Source organism: Hyla sarda, chromosome 3 (assembly GCF_029499605.1).
Source record: "Hyla sarda isolate aHylSar1 chromosome 3, aHylSar1.hap1, whole genome shotgun sequence".
Lineage (NCBI taxonomy): Eukaryota > Metazoa > Chordata > Amphibia > Anura > Hylidae > Hyla > Hyla sarda.
In genome coordinates this window covers 81,865,293-81,880,223 of record NC_079191.1, presented here as the reverse complement: position 1 = coordinate 81,880,223, position 14,931 = coordinate 81,865,293, and the positions used below count along the sequence as shown (strand labels likewise).

The following is a 14,931-nucleotide window of genomic DNA, read 5'->3' as shown; positions in this document are numbered from 1 at the left end:
CTATATTTATTTTACATGTATATAGTTCTATATACAGAAAAAATATAGCAAGCAGGTTTTTTTTCTTTTCTTTTTTTTTTTATAAAAATGTAACTGACTGCTGCCTCCCGCTCGGTCATCATGAGGCTATGTTCACAGGACGGAATTTCCATTCGAATGCCACGGAAGAATTCTGCCGGAAATTTGTCCGAAATTTACTGTCCGCATGATTTCAATGGGATTCCCGGTCCCATTTAAACAGCGGAATGGGCATTTCACCGCAGAAATTCTACCTTCTTCCAAAAATATAGGACCAGTCTTATATTTTACAGAATTACACGGCAGAATCCCATTGAAGTCAAAGGGGGAATTGCGGAAATCCTGCAGTGTGAACATAGCCTAAAGTTGCTCTTATTTTCCTCAGATCTTAGTAAATTGACACTTTGGGTAACATATGCACCACTAGGGGGCAGAATCACAATTGGGATAAAGGGAATAAGTTATCAAAAGTACAATTGCATGTAAACCTGTAACATATTTTACTTTCAATACTTTGATTTCTCTCACAAATCATATTAAGTTGTATATATATATATATATATATATATATATATATATATATAATTATCAGCTTTCAAGAATTAGGACAGAACTTCTGTTTGCTGAATGCTTCTTTTCCTGATTCTAAAATATTCTTTCCAACAATAGCTGGCCAAATGAAATAGAACTGTTGTGTTGCAATGATGCCATTGGTCCCGATGTATCTCATAGACGGCAATGCAGTTCCGAGCGAAATCCGCAGAAAGAATAGACATGTCTATTCTTTCTGCAGATGCCAGAATAGAAATTCCACCGTATGCACAGTGCAGCAGAATCCAATTGAAATCAATGGGACTCTGCTGCAGCGGAACACGACCCTATAAAGGAGGTAATCACAATTGGAAAGGCCCCTTGTGTTATAAAGAGGATGGAACAATCCTCCTCATAAACATGCATGCACAACTTGCTTGAGTGTCCTTGTAGTTTTGGGACTATGTTCACACGGTGGGATGTCCGTACTAAAAATGTCCATGCGGACATTCCACAGACAGCAGAGCACCGGCAGAACACGCTCGAAAATTTCTTAGCGGGTGCCAGAATTAGGATTTGCTGCTGCGGAAATTCTGCCGTGTGAACAGAGCAGCAGAATCCTACTGAAATATATGGGACTTTGCTGCTGCGGAATGTCCATGCGGAATATTCATACGGAATTCTGCCATGTGGACATACCCTTAATCAGATCTCCTACAGAAGGAAAGCACCTGGCATGTTAAAATGGGCTGCCCCATACACAATAGATCAGTGGTCTCCAAACTGTGGACCTCCAGATGTTGCAAAACTACAACTCCCAACATTCCCGGACAGCTGGGAATTGCAGTTTTGCAACATCTGGAGGTCCACGGTTTGGAAACCACTGCTATAGAGTTGGGTTTGGCCAACTTTAAAGCAGTACTACCCTGGAAATTTTTTTTTTTTTAAAATCAACAGGTACCAGAAAGTTATCAGATCTGTAAATTACTTCTATTTCAAAATCTTAATCCTTTAAGTACTTATCAGCTGCTGTATGTTAGACAGGAAGTTCTTTTCTTTTGAATTTCTTTTCTGTCTGACCACAGTGCTCTCTGCTGACACCGCTGTCCATTTTAGGAACTGTCCAGAGTACAAGAAAATCCCCATAGCAAACCTATCCTGCTCCAGACAGTTCCTAAAATGGACAGTGGTATCAGCAGAGAGCACTGTGGTCAGACAGAAAAGAAATTCAAAAAGAAAAGAGCATCTCTGGAGCATAGAGCAGCTGATGGGTACTGGAAGGATTAAGATTTTTTAATAGAAGGGATTTACAAATCTGTTTAACTTTCTGGCACTAGTTGATATACATATATATATATATATATATATATATATATATATATATATATATAAAAATGTTTTCCAGGGGAATACCCCTTTAATGTATCAAGCTTCTTGATTCCATTCACACCATCTACAGCAACACAATAAGGCTCCTCCCTGCACTCTCTAAGATTGTGATCATGGAGAAAGTGCTCTCTTCTGCTGGTCGATAAAGAATCGAATACAAGTCGCACATCTGTCTTTCATAATATCCCAACTCAAGCTCTTCCTTTTACATTCTCTGATTCGGTTACAGCCCAGCCCAGATATTCCAGTTTGACCTCTGGAAACTGAATGACGCCCTGCAGTATGATAATAGCATTGGACTATTCAACCTCAAAATGCTCAAAACTTGTACGAAAAATGCTTGCGGCAGATTAAATACCGTAAAAAAAAAAAAAAAGTGTGTTTTTTTAATGCTATGCCGGGTATCCATACTCCAGTCTGATCCGAGTCCATCACTCCCAGGCTCCAGCACCATGGTTTCTTCTATGTACAGCAGCAGGATTAGGAGGCATAAGTGATATATATGCATACATATTGGTGAACGTGAGTGCAATTTTTACTTGTACGTCTGTGCAGCCGTGGATTGGGCACTTGTATCTTCTCCACCAGGTGAACTTGGGTTTTCCTGACTGTAGTTGGACAGCTTGTTTTATAAGTCCTGCCCGGCTGATCTTCAGCTATGTAATTTGCATTACTAAGAGGGCCCCTGGCAGAGTCTGCAGTGTCCGGGCCCCTGAGGAATACAGTTTCAAGGAAAGTCAAAAGGCTTTCATCCAGCAGCCTGAGCTATGGAGGAGAGAGGCTATGCCACTCCGGAATTTTTCTCTTGTAAGTTGTATTCTCTGCTCCTCTTTACTTTCCAGGCAATACAACTAAGCAGCAGTACACCCAAGCCTTTGTATCCCATCTGGAGACCAAGGTACCTATGGAGAAAGGATAGTACATTAAATTAATCCTAACCCATATTATTATGTCTTTTTATGTAAACAATACATGCTGACTTTATGACTACTTGTTAAAGGGGTACTCTGGTAAAAAAGCATTTTTATTTTATTTTTTTAAATCAACTGGTACCAGAAAGTTAAACAGATGTGTAAATTACTTCTATTTAAAAGTCTTAATCCTCCCAGTAATTATCAGCTGCTGTATACTCAGAGGAAGTTATTTTCTTTTTGAATTTCCTTTCTGTTTGACCACACTGCTCTATGCTGACAACTCTGTCTGTCTCAGGAACTGTCCAGAGCAGAAGCAAATCCTTATAGAAAACCTCTCCTGCGCTGCACAGTTCCTGAGACAGAGAGCACTGTGTCGTGTCCCGGTACAGAACGTGGTTCTGTACAGTTCCTAAAGTCCCCCAGGTAGAGTTCCTCCAGTTCACAGGGCTCTCCTGCAGGATCCCCCTAGGTCATTATTATGATTTCTATTGTATATTACTCATGTACATTTATTATAAGTATTGTAGAGTGAATATAAGCTAAGTACAAAGGTTATTAGGATGTTTAAAGTGTATAGGACCTTCCTAAGGTCATGTGGCATGGTCATATGATATGTGATCACCTGATACCCAGAGTTCCAGAGGCACAGGTAACCACAGGCAACCAGCTACCAATAGGCTTTAGTCCAGCCCCTGATATATAAAGGCTGTAGTCTCCACACTAGGTCTCTCGGACTCTCTGTTCTCTTCTCTTTACTTCCTGGACAGTAAAGCAAGCACAAGTCCTGTACAAGTTCAGTCCAGTACAGCTAGGCCAAAGCCTACAAGCAGGGCTCAAGTCCTGCAGGAACGCGTGGGAACGTGGTTCCAGCACTTTTTCCACAGCAGGAACAATGTTCCCATTAGCAGTAGTCCTGCAGGACCAGCCCTTGAGCGGAACTCTTGGGTGAGTTCCCACACTTTTTTTCCCCAAGACTTGACCCCTGTCTACAAGTCTGCAGCCACATCTAATCTGTAAGTCTCATCTATGTCTACAAATCAAGTCTTTATTGTCCCTACCAAAGTCATAACAGTAGCACAGTGGCCTGCATCATTATTATTACCACTACAAGCCCAAGCAAACCTGAAAGGTTCCCTGTGTCCCGGTGACCTCTGTGGAAGTTGGCTATCTGTATGAAATGTTATACTGCCTTCTTCAGTAAAGTTCCAGTTGCATCAAAACTTGCTTTGGACTCTCATTTAATATATTCCGTTTCTGGCATGGTTGTCAGCGGTGCCCTACACCATACAACCATATCCTGGCAGCAAGAACACTAGGGGTTAAAAACATCTTGCCCCAGGGGTTAATACCATCTGGCCTCACTACCTACACCGCTACACCCCGTAATCCCGCCATACACCGTGGGTCACCACAACTGTGTCGACCGGATGCTGCCATAATTGCCCACTGGCCCCTGTTTTGCTTATCACGCACAGGTAGGAGTAGTGTTAGGTCCAGCGCCATTTTGAGAAACCTTGGCGTTGGTGTGCGGGCTCTGGTATGTCCTTCATATAAGGATATATTGGCCAATGTCTCAATTTTAACATCAGTGTTGAGGGATAGCCAATGTCATTGTATACATCCACCACAGTAGTGCACCCATATTCCTGTATTGTATCACCACAACTGTAGTCAGAAAAGACATTTAAAAAGAAAATAACTTCCTGTGGAGCATACAGCAGCTGAAAAGTACTAGAAAGGTTAAGATTTTTAAATATAAGTTATTTAGTAATCTGTTTAACTTTCTGGCACCAGTTGATTTAAAAAAAAAAATTTCACCGGAGTACCCCTTTAAAGATTCCCTGATACTCTAGAAGGCACAGAGCGGTGAATACTACATTGCTCATATCAGAAACCAACAACACAGCAAGGGGGGGGGGGGGCTGAACTGGTCAGTAAGGAGGGGTGCTATAGCGTGCCAACCATGACAAGTATCAAAGAAGAAGAAACATGCGGAAGAGCACCATGAACTATGCACACCAAAATATTGCAATAATATTACGTTTATCAGGCAACACAAGAAAAAAAGGGATACAATATCTAAAAGCACTTAAAAGAAAACTGTAATCAGAGTTACCCAAACTAACCTGTTGGTACAGGCGTGAAGTGTGGGTGACTTACCTGATCCTGTTCTGTAGTCCTGTTTTCCCATTATCTTGGTCCGTATGTTTCATTCCAGAGCCAGCTTGGGGCATGGGCGGAGCGTCCTCATGTTACTGCTGCTGTTTTCCCAGGCCTGCTCGTAGCGGGGACCAGCAGCAGGGACATCAGGAAGCTCCACCCATGTCTAAAGTCAGCCCCAGAACAGAAGATACAAAGCAAGATAAGTGGGACAACAGGACCACGGAACAGGATCAGGTAAGTATGGTTGTCATCAGTGTCTCACACACTATATTCGTGTACCAACAGGTAAGTGCGGTTAACTGATGACAGTTTTCCTTTAAAAGACTCAACAAGGGGCCTGACATCAACATGGTAGGGCCTGTATCGGTCTGGATACCAGTACAATAATGACATATGCAAATAGTTATACATCCTATAAACACTGTTCCAAGAAAAATGTACCATAATATCATATAAAATCACCAATAAGAAATAAAGTGGCAAGTGCAAAAAACATGGTGAAAAAAAGATAGCAAATAAAGTATGTGACTACAGTGTTTGAAAATAGAACTGGACATCCGGTATAATACTTTATGCAATATAAACAGAGTTACAGATACCAATCAGAGGTTAGAACGATAGCAAGTACGAGGTCCACTAGAAGCCCCGCGCGTTCCAATGCAACGCAATCTCCTCAGGGGTGGTGTTATCATAAAGTAAATGACTGGGGACATCTGTTGCCTGTAGCCCTAGTGGTAGAATTGGTGCTTCATCACTGGCAGTATACATTTTCAGAAAGCAGTGGAACAGTTTTGTTATTTTTTTTCTTGTCTCACCTATGACTTCGAGGGGCATTGAATCTGACATATTATGTCATTGTGTCTCAGGCACATTGCATCTTCAAATGTTGTTTATAAAATTAACCTCTGGCCATATGCTGCATCAGGGCCTATCTGAACATCATAAAGAGAGTCCCATGAGAGGCCGTCCTTCTTTTAGTCCTCCGTTCCAATGTCTAATGGACCTGGTCTACGCATCAAATTATAGTGCCGGCTGTCTGCTCACGCTAGGGTAATACTGCTTTTACCATGCATTGCTACCGGATTACCTTAAATCGATGCCACCTAGTCTGTGCTCCTCTCTGCTGCCAAACATCTGCTTTTGTCTCTGCCCTTTGTTTCCTTAAAGGCCATTGTGCACATCCAAATCCTTCCCCTGTCTAATCACCTGTTATTTTAGGCAACCATGCCTGCTCCACTTTGTCTGAGGAAAGATTGCATAGTATTCCTGTAAAGGTGTATCTCTGCATGTGTACAGTATTTGTTTTGGTATTTAACCTCTGCTCTGCCTGTTCCCTGACTACATTCCAGCATGATCCTCTTTAGTATATTGTCTTCCCTGTGGATAACCTGGACTGTTTACTATGAACCTCTGCTGCCCGCCCTGATTTGTTTGCCTGTCCTGACTTCACATCTCTGCCAGTAGCCCTAGACCTTGGCCTGTATCTTTAGTCAGCTGAGCCAGCCACCATCCATACCAGGACACCTCCCAGAAGAAGCTATCTGCCAAATCCCCATACGGGGTTAAAGGGTCAAAACCAGATGGACTGCTTAAACAATGCCCTGAGGAATGGCCAAAAGCCAAACTTGCTGAATGGCATATCGTATCCAACACTCATTGCCCGTTACATACATATGATAAGCCACATCTGAATGGCCAGCAGCCAGTCAGCTGTTCTTTTGACTGTTGTATGAGCAAAAGCAATTCAAACTCCATTTATACGTAGCCCTGGTTGAAGACATACTCATGACTTTGATGCTACTTGGCAAAAGTCCTAAAGATTGAATGGAAAAAAAAAGTTAATGGTCATTGTATACTAATATATTAAAGTACCTGCTCCTCAGAAGGTCATTGTCATAATATCGACATGCTCCTCTTTCCTGGCTGCAGGAGGTAGACCACTGTATACAGGTGGAATCAATGATGAGTCCAAAGATCGCTGGGGCTGGCAGCCATGCTGAGACACGAATACAAAGACATACAATTAGACATGCTGCCTCATCTAATCCTTTTGTAATAATTATTTTATTTAGTCAAAGAGCACCAACATATTCTGCAGCAGATTGGCATGACTAGCATCAGTACCTGACCCAATGGGGTTTGCAATTTAATTTCCAAATGAACCTGAGTGTATTTTTTGTTCTTTCCAAAGCTGCTGCTACACTTTAAATGAAAGTCAACTACAGCCATGTCACCCACAAATTGTTTGAAATTGTTTAAAGAAAACTTACCAATGTCTCCCAAAATTGATACGGATTAAATTATATTGACTTTTTAATTTCAATACTTTGTTTCCTATTTATTTATTTTTTTTACATCAACAGAGCAGCACTTGTTTGCTTGGTACCCTTCATTTTACCATAAAATAAATGTTTTCGAAACCCCCAAAAATATTTGTGGGGTGAGATAAAAAAATATAATTTTTATGTTGATCTCCATACAGTAAATCTGACATCATTGCATTATTTTGTAAGTCAGTGCCATGATAGTGATGCCAAATTTCTATACTTATTGTTAGGTTTTACTACTTATAAGGCTGGGTTCACACCTGTATTTGAGACTCTGTCAGGTGCAACTACTTCAGGTTCCACCCAAAATACCATCAAATTAGCACTTCATGCTGCTCTGTGTTAAAGGGGTAGTCCAGTGGTGAAAAACGTATCCCCTATCCTAAGGATAGGGGATAATTTTCAGATCACAGGGGGTCTGACCGCTGGGGCCCCCCACGATCTCCTGTACAGGGCCCCGGCTCGCTGGCCAGATAGGGCATGTTGACCACAGCGCAAAGCGACGGCCGACACACCCCCTCAATTCAACTCTATGGCAGAGCCAGAGATTGCCGAAGGCAGCGCTCCAGCTCTGCCATAGAGTTGTATTGAGGGGGCATGTCAGCTGCCGCTTTGTGTGGTGGTCAACACGCCCCCTTCCCGCGGGCTGTCGGGGCCCCGTACAGGAGATCACAGGGGAACCCAATGGTCGGACCCCCCCATGATCTGAAACTTATCCCCTATCCTTAGGATAGGGGGATAAGTTTTTCACCACTCGATATCTCCTTTAAGTCAATGGATCTGTTAGGTGCCACTGGTGTCCAGCATTCTATGATGCATATGCGTGTTATCTACAATATATAGGCATGTTGAGGTAGCACCTAGGGGTGTTGCCCTAGTTCAATATGTTCAATAAAAAAAGGCTGAATGTTAAATAGTTTCCTTATCTTAATAACTCACCCAAAAGTCTCATAAGAAGAAACTGAACTCCAATTGCAAATGATTTTTCATCCTGAGGTACCACCCTGTAATAAAAATAAGACAAAATTAAGTGGTGTATTCCCTTCCATTGGGTTCAATTATGTCCCCCATGTATACCTCTACCTACCTTAAGACCATCATGTAAAGAGGATTATGAGACAGGCAGGCAACAAGTGCAGCAAATGAGATGAGGAATATTACAGGAAGTAGGAGGTGGGCGCAGTTAACAGGGCAGGATCCCGACCGTGCTGTTCCCGCCAGGAAACTATCACTCATGCACGAGCAGTTTATATATACCTGGATTAAGTAAAAAAAACATACTTCAATAAAGTAGGCAGCCTTGTGAGCATCAGTAAGGCTAAGTGTCCACTTTTTATTTTAATTTTAATTTTTTTTCTGGCAGTTTTTGGAAAACTGCCACTGCAGTTTTTGGAAAACTGCCACTGCAGTTTTTGAGCCAAGAAGTGTCAAAAGGAATTAGAAATCAGAAAAGAAATTAAAAAAGAAAATAACTTCCTCTGTAGTATACAGGAGCTGATAAGTATTGGAAGGATTATGATTTTTAAATAGAAGTAATTTACAAATCTGTTTAACTTTCTGGCACAAGGTTGATTTAACAAAAATGTTTTCCAGCGGAGTACCCCTTTAAGCTAAAAAAAAACAACTTAGAACAAGTAGGGGGAATTGGTGGTAAAGACCATTAGATGGTGGCAGCCCCTGAGCATTTGGCCCTTTTGCTGTTGCCATAATCCTGACCTGCATATAAGACAATCCATCTTGGCATTGTAGACAATTTAACACTTAACTTGCAGCAATTTTTACAACGTTATGAGGACTACTCACCGATAATGAAGTATTGAAAGCACTACATCCGGCGTGGCAGGGAGACAGGTATTCCACTCCATCAGACCCACACACTGGGTGGAAAGCTTGTTCTGGGCAAGCACATTGCTGGATGCAAGTCATATTTGTACTGCAAATCATCAATTGGACCAATGTTAAAGGCCAGCAGTCATGAGTGATTTATTATTGTGGATTACTGACTACATGGAAAGCTACATGGAGTGAAATGCAGTTGTATTATACAATATATAATGTCAGGCATGTTAGCTTGTATCTCTGCCAAACATTCTGAGGCGTGTTTGGTATTTGGGCAAATATTAAGAAGTCTCATAAATATAATTTACAGTGTTTACACAGAAGACATATTTCTTCCAAAGGAGTCAGGTTTTGCTTTTTTTTGTCACGTTTCATATTACAGAATATAACCTATGGTAGTTATGCTCTCTAAGGGTGTATTCACATGGTGCATATTTGCTGTATATTTTCCACTGTGGATTCAGCATATGACGGTACCAGCAAAATAGGTAAGAGTCAGCAAACCATCCATACGCTGTGGAAAACGACTTGTACTATGATTCCGCACATGACAAAATTGCAGTGAAAGGTGAAATCAGAATATAGCTAATATAGGATCCACCATTCACAATAGGTGATAGTTAAAACTCCCCTGTCAACCCTACCTGCACAATGAACTCTGCGCAGGTCATATATCATACTTATAACACTCCATTAATAGTCAATGGGGTCTTTTCTAGTCTATTGCTGCAAAACATATCTACAAATTAAGTTAAATATGAATGCCCAATTAATAATGTGCAAAATATAAATATCAGTATCTGGTTCTAACCCGTAAAAATAACTGAAGTGACACATTGCCATTATTGTGAATACACAATGATTGTAGTTATTACTAGTCATATAGGGCTGTATATAAAGTCTACTCTTTTCAGTTCCTGACTATATAATCTCATTCATATATATGTGAACTGGATTTAGTTATGGAGTTATAAAAATGCTAAACCCAGCTATGTTGAGAAGACCCAAAGACAATGAATGGAGTAGTGGACATGCATATGTGGTGCCGCTCCAGTTATTTGGGGGACAATTGACCTCCATTCTTAAATCAGTTAGTTATGTCCTATTCCTGATAGGTTTATAACTTTTCATCTTCGGATTACCCCTTTAAGGTACTATAGTCACTCACTACATGGCACACATGATCATGGTAGACTTCTGTACCTGCTGGTTAAGCTTCCCAGCTTCTGTGTTGGGCAGCCCATGAAGAACAGAGGTACGCAGAGCAGAATTGAGGAAAGTAGAACAGTCAATGCAAAGCGAGGAATAGTCTTGGCAGAGAAACAATACTTCTTCATTATGATTCCTCCAATGAGCATTCCTACCGCAGCAGATGGCAAATTTATAGCACCTGTGTACACAAGATACATAAAAGAATGATTAGAACAGTTAAATGACCCTGAATGACATACTATCGTTATATCCATGAAATGTCTATACTGTATGTAAACATAGGGAAGGGTATCCATTCCGAAGAAATAGCTCCATCACTGCACTGTGTACATTGATCCTAATAGTAATATGCTGAAGATCACGCTTACACAGGGACAGAAAAAAATAAGACTGCCTTTGGCTGTCAGGCATCCTTGGAGTTGACTTTTGCAATAGCTGAAGGCACGCTAGTTGGAGAAAACTGCAATAAGCTCTTAAAGAGAATCTGACAGCTATTTCACCCGCATTAACCTGATATACTGGGTTATAGTGCAGATGAATAGCTGTAAAAAGAAGTGTAACCAGCATGCACAGCCGGATCACACAGCTCCCCCTGCCTCATCAATATTCCCCCCTGGCCGGCCCCCATCCGTGACGTGGGGGGGTAAGTGCTCTGCTCCTCGTTACACCCGGCTCTGACATCATGGAAAGGGGTGAGCAGAGATCCAATATTGATGTGGCAGGAGGGAGCTGTGCGAGCTGGTGCGCTATAGCAAAAAGCTTCTAACGGGCAGAACTTCAGACATACATAACATGAACATATAAGTTACTCTTCTTTTTATAGATATTCACCTGCACTATAACCCAATATATTTGGTTTAGTGCGGGTGAAATAGCTGTCAGATTCTCTTTAAAGGGGTACTCCACTGGAAAACATTTTTATAAAATCAACTGGTGCCAGAAAGTTAAACAAATTTGTAAATTACATCGGTTTAAAAATCTTAACCCTTCCAGTACTTATCAGCTGCTGTGTGCTTCACAGGAAGTTCTTTTCTTTTTGAATTTTTTTTCTGCCTGACCACAGTGCTCTCTGCTGACACCTCTGTCCATTTTAGGAATAATCCAGTGTAGGAGCAAATCCCCATAGAAAACCTATCCTGCTCTGGACATTTCCTAAAATTGACAGAGGTGTCCGCAGAGAGCACTGTGGTCAGACAAAAAGGAAATTCAAAAAGGAAAGAACTTCCTCTGTAGTATACAGCAGCTGATAAGTACTGGAAGGGTTAAGATTTTTAAATAGAAGTAATTTACAAATCTGTTTAACTTATAATTTATTTTATAAATCTGGCACCAGTTGATTTAAAATGTTTTCCAGCAGAGTACCCCCTAGTGGAGGTTGTATGCATCCAGAAGTTTATCACCAAGAATATGTCTATTTGGAGAATTTACAGTTCAGTATCAGAAAGCACAAAGCTACAAATGCTTTAGAGATAGAATGCGAATTATCACAGAATTTTGTGAGGGTGGACACTCACTTAGCTTAGCTTTTACCATGTTCCCTGGCATACCAGCACCAGCATATCTGAGCCCAGAAACATTTTACGGTATGTCTGCCTCCAGAAAACATGGAAGCCATTAGATAAACATTACTGTCCTGTTCTTGGCATCCAAGGCTCCTTAATACGATGATGAATGTTTCCCTTTTTTAGACTTTCTTGAAAAGGAATTCTCACACTGCATATTTTAGATTTATAAGACAATATGTGCAAAGCCAAATGCAAAACTCCCCAAGAATCTTCTCTGACAATAAGAACATGCTGCCAGCTGGACGCAGATCAAGAAAAGGCCAAAGATCTCGATGAATATTGACAAAAACTGTTGAATGTCATGAGTTTTATCGGCAAGGTGAGGTGCACATCCATGTTCCCCAAGAAATAAAAAAGGAAAGGATGAAAATATTGTCAAAAGTACCACTTACCAATCAGAAAGTTGGCATATGAAGTGCTGGATCCATATTGCTTCTCTAGATACTTGTTGAGGAAGGTAGACAAGGCAGCGATGACCGATGAAAAACTGCACTGACACAGGACCAGGATCAAGAAGAGCGGGTTCATGAGCATACGCACAAAGTATATTGGGAACTCTGCAAATGGAGAGAGAAACATATGTAACTAAACCCTACAGGTTACCATACATGGCTACAGACAAGTAAGACACATACAACCATGTTCTCCTGACATGTGTTACGGCTCGTCCACACTGTCAGTGTTCTCCGGTAATGGGAGCTCCGCCACTCTGTCCCTCGAAAGGATGGGAGTCCAACGGAGAAAAAAATACTGCACGTTCTATTTTTTTTTCTCCGATGAACTCCTGTAAAATATCAAATTCCCGACTGACTCCATACAAGTCAATGGGATTTGTCGGGACCTGTAGATGTTAGTTGTGCTCCCACTAATTCTGGGTCCATTTTGCCCTTTTTCTTTTGTGCTAAACGAACCCAAAGGATAACGGCATTGTGAACTTGACCTTAAAGGGGTACTCTGCTGCTTAACGTTTGGCACAAACTGTTCTGAACACTGGAGCCGGTGCCAGAGCTCGTCCCGTCATATCCCCACCTCCTCAATGCAAGTCTATGTGAGGGGGCGTGTCAGCTGTCATAACCCCGCCCCCTCATGACATAACACAGCTGTCACGCTCCCTCCCATAGACTTGCATTGAGGGGGCGGGGCGTGACGTCTCGAGGGGGGCTATGACGTCATGAGCTCCGGCGCCAGCTTCAGTGTTCGGAACAGTTCCAAACGCTAAGCAGTGGAGTACCCCTTTAATGTAATGTGTCATCTAGATTTTTGTTTCACTTAAACATGTTTTTTTTTTCTATTCTGTTTCTAATTGTAATGGTAATTTGTTTTATTAGTATTTTTATTACATTATCATGATGGCTGTCATCTTGCTTGAGCTGTATTAACAGCATTTAGTGATATGCTTTACAGCAGGACTCATGACCCATAGACACTAGACAGGACCTGTCCCATTCAGATGATTTGGAGACATTATTGGGCACCAAATATCACCAAAAATTATTTAAAAATACACTTAATTTAAACAATGGGTAATTTTCTACGGACACATTCTATTTAAGTGTACTGTTCTTTTCCTGGGTAGTTTTTAACAAAAATAAAACTATAATCCCCAGTCTTATACAATATGTATTATGTGCATTGAAGCAGATCTGTCAGCATTATAAATAGATAAGTGTGATACTCTATTAGTTCAAACATTACAAAAATAATTTGCTGTGTGTCTAATATGACAGAATACAGCCAAGTGTTATACAGGGAGCCCTCCCTCACCTATCCCCAGTACACTCATTTCTGGTGGCAGTGCATTCATAGACCATTTTCCATTCACTTACAGATCTTGAGGCACACAATGTCTAATGTCTGTCATTCTGTGACCACAAGGGGCTGCATATATACAGTTTATCCCTGAAGCTCCCCATCTCAAGATTGTAGTGGGCACCAACTATCACAAAAGCACCCATGTCTATCAAATTTTGTTCTTCTCTTGTTAAGTTCTACAGGAATAATCTGCCCCCCCCCCCCAAAACTTTATGTGTAATAGTCACTTAATCTTCCCCCAATTATATGTCGCTAGTCAAGTTGCGTGGTTAAATACTGATAACTGCATGCCTGACCCTTGGCAGCCACCATTCTGCAAATCTTTGATGTGGAAGTGGCTGACAGCCCAGGCCTAGAGCTATCCACTTAACACATGTCAAAAGAATGGGGTTCCATAGGGACCCCAAGATCAGAGCGTTTCCTGGAGAAACCTCAAAGGGGGATTCTGGCTTTATACATCATATCCCCTATGCAAAGGATAGGGGATAAGATGTATGATCGCTGGGGACCCCCGTGATCTTGGTGCAGCCCCCGGCAGTCTGTGCCGGGTGCTGCCTCCGAGACGGGGATGTGACATCACACCACGCCCCCTGGTGACGTCACACCACGCCCCCTCCATTCATGTCTATGGGATGGGGCGTGATGGCCCCCTCCCATAGACATGAATGGAGGGGGCGTGGTGTGACATCACTAGGGGGCGTGGTGTCATGTCACATCCCCATCTCGGTGGTTGCACCCGATCTATAGATCTATAAAGCCAGAATACCCCTTTAATATCAGTTTATAGTAACTTCCGCTAAGTGGATGTTATAGAGCAAGGTTCATACAGACATCTATAAAGTTTGACATCTGAGCACCTTAAGGGGGGGAAATTTATCAAAATCTGTGCAAAGAAAAAGTTGCCCAGTTGCCCATAGCAACCAATCAGATGGCTTCTTTCATTTTTCAGAGGCTTTTTAAAAAATGAAAGAAGCGAGCTGATTGGTTGCTAAGGGCAACTGGGCAACTTTTCCTCTGGACAGGTTTCGATTTCTCTCCCCCCATTAACTCTATAAAAGGTGTAGTTTAGTGACAGTTTTCAGCTTATTTATTTACTTGCATTTTACATGTCTTCTGCCCTGTTATTTAAGGCTCCTGGACACCAGTCAGCACAAGCTGACC

The 14,931-nt window shown here is 41.6% G+C and overlaps 1 protein-coding gene across 2 annotated transcripts in view; it reads right to left on the bottom strand.

The window, feature by feature from the left end:
- Positions 1–1,911: 1,911 nt before the first annotated feature.
- Positions 1,912–14,931, bottom strand: part of SLCO2A1 (solute carrier organic anion transporter family member 2A1) — a 61,531-nt gene continuing 48,511 nt past the window's right edge. For both annotated transcript variants that reach the window (XM_056564405.1, XM_056564406.1), the window contains exons 8-14: positions 12,351–12,515; positions 10,385–10,571; positions 9,146–9,275; positions 8,430–8,599; positions 8,282–8,346; positions 6,888–7,011; positions 1,912–2,840 (exon numbers count right to left, since the gene is read on the bottom strand). In XM_056564405.1, the coding sequence (XP_056420380.1) occupies positions 2,720–2,840; positions 6,888–7,011; positions 8,282–8,346; positions 8,430–8,599; positions 9,146–9,275; positions 10,385–10,571; positions 12,351–12,515 (962 nt within the window). In that variant the 3' untranslated portion in view covers positions 1,912–2,719. The remainder of the gene's footprint in view (positions 2,841–6,887; positions 7,012–8,281; positions 8,347–8,429; positions 8,600–9,145; positions 9,276–10,384; positions 10,572–12,350; positions 12,516–14,931) is intronic.